At 46.0% G+C, this 7,479-nt stretch overlaps 2 protein-coding genes across 2 annotated transcripts; one reads left to right on the top strand and one right to left on the bottom strand.

The window, feature by feature from the left end:
• Positions 1 to 5,377: 5,377 nt before the first annotated feature.
• GLOTRDRAFT_131477 (uncharacterized protein) lies at positions 5,378 to 5,833 on the bottom strand (the record flags this gene model as incomplete). The annotated part of the gene is made up of 1 exon (XM_007870292.1): positions 5,378 to 5,833. One exon carries the CDS (start codon positions 5,831 to 5,833, stop codon positions 5,378 to 5,380), a length of 456 nt encoding a protein of 151 aa, XP_007868483.1.
• A 319-nt stretch (positions 5,834 to 6,152) lies between these two features.
• GLOTRDRAFT_5006 (uncharacterized protein) lies at positions 6,153 to 6,350 on the top strand (the record flags this gene model as incomplete). The annotated part of the gene is made up of 1 exon (XM_007869954.1): positions 6,153 to 6,350. A coding segment is annotated over one exon (198 nt), but the record flags the coding sequence as incomplete, so codon positions are not given.
• Positions 6,351 to 7,479: the final 1,129 nt, after the last annotated feature.

Here is a 7,479-nt window from a genome sequence, read left to right as displayed (position 1 = left end):
ACTTGGACAATACATGGAACTCAAGGCCATGTCAGGACTATGATCTGACAATACATGAAATATACAAGAAACAATGTGCAGTTGATGGTATTTGCATGATTGAAATAATAGACACTGCTGGTCAGGGTATGTTGGTTAATCAGCATACAAGCTTTTGTTCCCAACATGTGCCAATAAAAGATGTAGATGAATATCTGACACTCCTGGATCAATTTATTAAGTAAGCATTATGTCTTGCCTATGTCGAGCACACACCTCATGACCTGCTGCTCAGAGAGGCACTGGTAATTACCTTTGGTTGTTAACAATATCAAGACAAGTTCTATCCACACCCCAGAGTCCAAGCATGAAGCAACCCCTCTTCTTGCGACACTTCATGTTCATCATTTCTGTCAACCTGGTTGGCCACCAGCACCACACTCAGTTCGGCCCACAGAAGTGCCTGCAAAAGATGTCTATCCACTCAAAGGATCTGTGTGATGTGGTCAAATACATCATGACAGATCCTTGTCCCTCTCTATATCTGTTAGGATTAGATTGTATCGGACGCTTTCAGCAGCCACAATAACCAAATAGGTACAAACAGTTTCGCATTTTTGGTAATTGTTCTACTGGATGTACTTTTCCTTAGTCCGTTGCTCTATACTAGCCTCCGGTTTGTGTCTGTGTCTGTGTCTGAGTCTCTGGGCATCTTTAGTGTCCTTCTGGTCTATCCCTGCCACGTCTAATAATGTCATGATCACCAACTATGTTAACAATCTCATGACAAGTTCAATCCAGGTCCTGTGTTGGCTTGTCATGAACTGGTACAATTTGTAAGGAGCCTATCACAATCCCAGACAGACCTGGTGATGTACATGGAAAGGTGAGGTGTTCAAGATGGTATGCCATGCTGTGGGAATTGTTCAGCTTTGAAGCAAAATCATTTAGTTTCCCCATGCACTTCTTCCAGGAATCACCAACATCTACAAAGGATGTCAATATTGAACCCTGATGGTCCCAACTGGAGAGGCCATGCTGTAGCACATTTGTAATGTAAAGCTGTAATTACTGCCCATTGTCCTGGAAGGGAATACATGAGACATTGGACTTGCAGGATTAACATGCATGTTAATGGGTGCATCCTATTTTATCCTGGTCAGTGGGATCATAAAGCAGGTGTAGGGGGACACAGACTGACCCAGATAGTACCTTGTGTGATCTCAGAAGTCACTCAACACACCATCCTTGCATATGAGCATCAGAGAAGCACTTTAGACACACCTGGAGGTGCCGTCATCCAGAGAACCATTGTGCAGGGAAGGAAACTCCAAGTGAATGGAAGGGACAGAAGAATGGTCTTGCACAGGATGTACAGTTGATGGTCCACCTAGCTGAACCACACTCCAGGCATGCTCCTGGATAGTTTCTCCCTCTGTTGTTGCTTCCGCCTCTTGGGCCTGGCCTTTTGTACAGGCAGCAGAGACATGGGAGTGGGGGTTTGAGGGGGATGCACACCATCAAAGAGTGCAGGAGACTCTTGTGCAGCTGACTGCTGAGTACCAGCTCTGAAACCAGTCCAGTGTCAGTGATGATACCATTTTGTTTTCTCCAGCACTGCGCTAGCTGGAGACATTTTTGGCAGCAGAAGGGCCTGGGAGACAGGTGGAGGGCCGTGGCCCTGGGGAGTCTCTGCCCTGAGCACTATTCCTGGCAATTTTCCTCAGTGTGGTGCCACCAGTGGTTCCTACCATTGTAATACAGTAACCCAAGGTATGCTGGTAAATTCATGCATACTATTGCCAGCCAATGAACTACAGTGCTGTATATAGCATGTACTTACTGTACATCCCAATCCAGCACTGTAATACCTACTGTACTTCACTACCAGCCCCGTAGTAGGCCCTGTAATTCAATTCCCAGCATTGTGCTAGCTACTGTAGTTCACTGCTGGCCCTGTAATTGCTCCTGTAGTTGAATACACCAGGTACTGTAGCTGCTGTACTTCATGCTGGGGGAATTGTAGTGTAGCCCCAGGGTTTATGCTGGTACTGTAATAGCCCCTGGGCCATAATAGCTGGCCTGTGGATGGCAACCCGGGGTAGGGGGTGGGAGAGCTGTCCAAATAGGGTTATACTGGCTTCCAGGGCAGCTATAAATTCTGGGGAAAATGCCAAGAATACAGAATGATTCACAGCACCCCAGGGATGCAAACCCTTATTTACACATGTGTGGACAGTTGCTATAAATGGAAGATATTGATAGGGTACCCAATAGGATGCATTGGATGGGTAGGTATCAGATATGGGATCTTTTTCTACACTCCATGCTCAGATAATATAGTTGTGTGCATCAGTGCCCCATAATCAACCACAAACTATTTTTGTGCCACCAGCTCTGAAAATGTTTTTTGCATTTTGCTACACTAATACCACATGCCACAATATGCCCTTTGGGATCTGTAATCACCTCATATAAGGCTACAGGTTTACTTAAGAGTGTGGGAGAAACAAATACCTACTGCTTTTCAGCAATACTGTGTCTGGTGTCTTTCCCCAGCCACCCCTGACTGGTGTTAATCAGTGGTCATGGGGTCCTGGCTCTTGATTGGACAAACAGGTGCTGTGGTGATGGCGGATAGTGCAGTGAGACATAGATTAGATTACATGCCCGGGCAGCATTGCTCATGATCAATGGAATGCCTTGATTCACAACAGCTACATCCTCAACATAAACTAGCAAAATATACCATTATATACATGGCTTATGTATGGGTCATACCCTATCACCAGGACCACCAGATGCTCTCATCAGGGTGATATTACAGCTGAAGCATGTCATTTTGTAATCTAATCTACATGTAACCATACTATCTGACATCACTGCAGCACTGGTGTTTGTCCAATCAAGAGCCAGGACCCTGTGACTGCCAATTAACACCAGTCAGGATAGTTGGTTTCACAGATCACTGATGTGTCTGCCCCCTGTCTCAACTGGAGCCGATCAATGTTCAACCCTTGAACTTGAAGCTTGCAGGCCACAGGCTCCACGGTCTCAACAGTGTGCCTGGAACAATGATGCATACTTTTCCTTGCCATGTCTCCCTGCAGTTTTATTTACTTCACTTGGTAGCACCTCTCTAGGTATGCCCCATCAATCATCCATCTTGTCCCAGCCATCCCACTGCACTCCAGGCAGCAGGGTGTGTCATTTTCCAGCATACATCTGGAACCCAGGCTGAAGTCCAGTGCTTACTAGTCCTGCAGTTCTTGTTAGGTTTTGGTTGTATTGGATGCAGAGCCACTGGGACAAATAGGTACAAACAGCTTGACTATGTACTGAGCCACTGTATTTCCTTTGTTCCTTAGTCCGTGCAATTGACCTTGCCTTCAGTTTGTGTATGTGTCTGGGCCTGGTGTGCTTATGGCCACCCATCTTATGCTTCCCTGTTCTGCCTGCTGCTCACAGTTCTGCCATGCCCATTGCTGTAGCCTGCTGATGCCTAGAGTGTAGTGGGATGGCTGGAACAACAATAGTAGTCTCCAGTATTTGTATACAAATCCTTGGCCTGGCCCATAGGATGTTGTACAATGTAACAGTGGACTTGTACCAAGATGTGAATCTGATCATAGGAAAGTTTACGGTCTTAATCGGATTACATAAGCAACTCCCGCCACCGCTGCAAGTCAAGCTCGGGAGGCGGGCAGATGCAGCCTCCTCCATGAGGGTACGGTAGGGTAGAAAATTCGGAATAAAATTTCTTTGAACTATAGTACATGTGCAGCTACTGTACAGTGCAGCTAAGTAAGGAATAAATACCAGGAGCAAGCAAGTAGGTCAGCTAAAGCTTGGGGCAAGCCACAGATCTGGGTGCCGAGTGGACTGTGATGCCGCGGTTGGGACTGTGAATTCCCCGACCCGAACCTAGCTGAGGAGGGGGTCGATTTTGGTGCGCGCCCACGCCAAATCGCGTCACGATGTGATTTCCGCTGGCGAAATTCGCAGTCCATAGCCTTGGCATTTACAGTCCCTCGGGTAGATATCTGGTTACCTCACCCGCGCGTTTGTAGGGTTCCCGAGTGCCTGATGTGCTTCTTTGACCCTCAAATATTACTAACAATAGCATAGATTATATTTGCAAGTATATACAATATTTGAAGCACGGGAGGCATGTATCTGGCCCTCCAGCAGGCCGGGATGGACGGGGAATGGAGAGGCCGGGGTCCCAAATGGCGTGGGAACTGGGACTGTAATGGACTGTGGCTCCCCCGCCACAGGACCGTAGATCTCACGGAAGAAGTACAAGGCTAGCAGAGGGTTTTGTAGACATCTGAGGGGGGGTTTTATGAATGACTTGCAGATGATTTGTGGTGTTTTGCAGATGGTTTGTGAGGGATTTGTAAGGATTTCCAGGTGATTTATGGATGATTTGTATATAATTTGCAGGTGATCTGTGATGGTTTTGTGGACATTTTGTAGTAATTTGTAGATGTTTTGTGATGTTTTGTGGATGTTTTGTAGTGATTTGTGGATGTTTTGTGGGAAGATTGCGGCTAGCACCTCTCCAGATATTCCCTTTCAATCACACAGGTTGCCCCATCCCTCCCAATGACTTCCCGGTCATGGTATACGCCACTGGTATTAACTTCCGGGATAGTGCAGCAGTCCCAGGTTGTCACTGCTGTGTGCCATAGCTAGTGGCACTCATGGCACTATGACTGAGAGATGGGACTGGGAGGGATGGGGCAACCTGTGTGATTGAAAGGGAATATCTGGAGAGGTGCTAGCCACAATCTTCAGGAGGATATCACATGTCTCCATTGTGGAGTAGTGATATGTTTGTGTTTTTGGGTACAGCTGGTGTTGCATTGTCATATATCATTGTGCGCTGGGTTATGTCCTACACTGATTATTTGGAATTCATTGTATACCCCACTATACATGGGGGAAAGTATAGAGGGTGTAGGAACAAAAAGCGGTAGCTGGTGAGAGGCTCCAGGAGGGGCACAAGCTGAAAGCGGTAGCTGGATGGGACCTGGTTGGAATCTCTCAGACTCTTAAGTAAACCTGTAGCCATATAAGGGGTGTCCACAGTCCCAATGTGGCATAGGAATGGAAGCACTATTATGATGGAAAACAGTAAATCTAGTTGATGATAGTGAGGCAACTTTTGAGGGAGGGGGTGTGACACAGCTGCAGTCATACTCAGGCAAGGATTGAGAGCCTTATAAGAAGAAACAATAGGATATTATTGGCCCAGAAACCTCTCATGGAATATTATTGGCTCAGAAACTTCTCATGGAATATTATTGGCCCAATGCACACACACAGCGAAGGGATGGTTGGGAGGAGAAGCAGCCAGACGTGTCGCCAGCTTGGTGTAAGATGAATAATGAAGTCATTGAATTTCGCCAAGGATGTGCTCCTCCATCCTTGCAATCTTCGCGTCGAAGAGTGCGCCAATAGTGTCCACCAGCTTCACATAGTCAAAGCCGGATGATGAAGATGAGGGGGAGGAAGGGCTTTCCATTGACTCATCACGCAGTTGGCGGTGAGTGTGCAATGGAAGGGAGAGAGTGGACTTAGTGGGATGAAGACTGGCCATACACCAGAACCACTCAGACATGTAACCAAATCGGAACATGCAGTCCGACGTGACAGAAGCAAGCATACCATGCACAATTGCGTAACAGGTGTCACGTATGTCCTTGGAATGACCTGCCTGTGAGGACAACATGTCCTTGTCATCCTCACCCAAGATCTCATACATGTTGCCCAGCCAGATAACAGTAAGGTGGATGATCATCTGACGGTTGATGTGGGTGCCCATTTCACACTGGAAGAACTTCTTCATGAGTCACGGAATCCTGTTCCAGAGCCAGTGGTGAAAAAATATTTTCTAATGTACTGGAACCTCTCAGGGGGTCCTCATCATCACCACAGAAGTGATGCCATCAGACCTGGTACAAATGTCCCACAGCATTTACAAAAGTGTAGAAATGTCACCACAAATGTCACAAGCCATAAAAATGCCCTTGAAAACAACACAAATGGTACCCAGCGCTGTCAACAGACCACCCAACCCAATCTAAAAAACTGTACAAAACATACAAATTCTTACAAATCCTCACAAAACATCCACAAATGACTGTAAAATGTCCACAAAGGATCCACAAGTCACTGAAAGTCATCTACAAGTCACTGAAAGTCATCTACAAGTCACTGAAAGTCATCTACAAGTCACTACAAATCATCCACAATCATCCACAAATCACTACAAAACATCCACAAAACATCCACAAATCACTACAAATCATCACAAATCTCCTACAAATCATCACAAATCACCCACAAACCATGTACAAATCACCTGCAAATTGTATACAAATCATCCACAAAATAACCTGGAAATCCTTACAAATCCCTCACAAACCATCTGCAAAACACCACAAACCATCCACAAATCATCTGCAAATCAGTTACAAAACCCCCCTCAGATGTATACAAAACCTTCTGCTAGCCTTGTACAACATCCTATGGGACAGGCCAAGGATTTGTATACAAAAGTGGAGACCATGACCCATAACAAGATGGATGATTGATGGGCATACCTAGAGAGGTGCTAAGAAGTATTTGCAGTAAGATATCATGTGTGGTTCATGTGGTATAGCAACATCTTTGTGTTTTTCGGTCAGACTGATAGTGCATCTCTATATCTCCATGCACAGTGACTTAAATTATGTGGGAATTGTTGTGCCTTGGTGGTACACCACTCTATACACTAGGAAGAGGCTGTGCGGACCATCACACCCAGTGGTGTAGTTGGTTTTGCAGATTGCAATCCTGCTGATAAGCCTCAGGATCGTCTGACCCCCGAAAACGCGGACTCAGCGCATTGTACAAGCCCCCCGGAGCTTATTCAACACAGCACTGATATGCACAGACACACAACAATCACCAAGGACCAAAGGAAATAAACCTAAACCCCGTGATATGGGTGAAGGCGGTCCGAGACAACTGAGGGGTATTTTATAGTTCGAGGGGAAAGGAGGAGTAAGACGCCGTAGGATAGTCCGTAGGAAGACCTAGAAAAATAAAACAAAAACCTTGATGCCTGAAACAAACACTAGTGGACGCTCTGGAGTATTTATCTCCGAAACGGCGCAAGCAAAGTCGCAAACCATGGAATCGAGTGTAGGTTCGGGCTCACGGGAGTAGAAGACGCTAGAAAGAGTTGCTTAATTTTGTTTCGCTATGTGAACCTCACCGGAACTAGTTAAATCGATGGCGGAGATATTTCTCTCGACGAGTCAGGCCTATTGGCAAAGCTAGGATCGGTTATAAGTCGCTAAGTTCGACGCTTTCGAACTTCTCGGGTCGCTGAGATCGTAACGTTAATTCTGTGAGATGGTGAAGTCGAAAACTTGTTTTTCTGTATGCTACTTTGTACAATTTATACTACAGGAATGGCTTTGCGACCGTTCGGAGATAAATAACAAA

This window comes from Gloeophyllum trabeum, assembly GCF_000344685.1.
Source record: "Gloeophyllum trabeum ATCC 11539 unplaced genomic scaffold GLOTRscaffold_00011, whole genome shotgun sequence".
NCBI classification, from domain to species: domain Eukaryota; kingdom Fungi; phylum Basidiomycota; class Agaricomycetes; order Gloeophyllales; family Gloeophyllaceae; genus Gloeophyllum; species Gloeophyllum trabeum.
The sequence above is the reverse complement of the archived record's forward strand: the minus strand, read 5'-3'. Positions and strand labels throughout refer to the sequence as shown.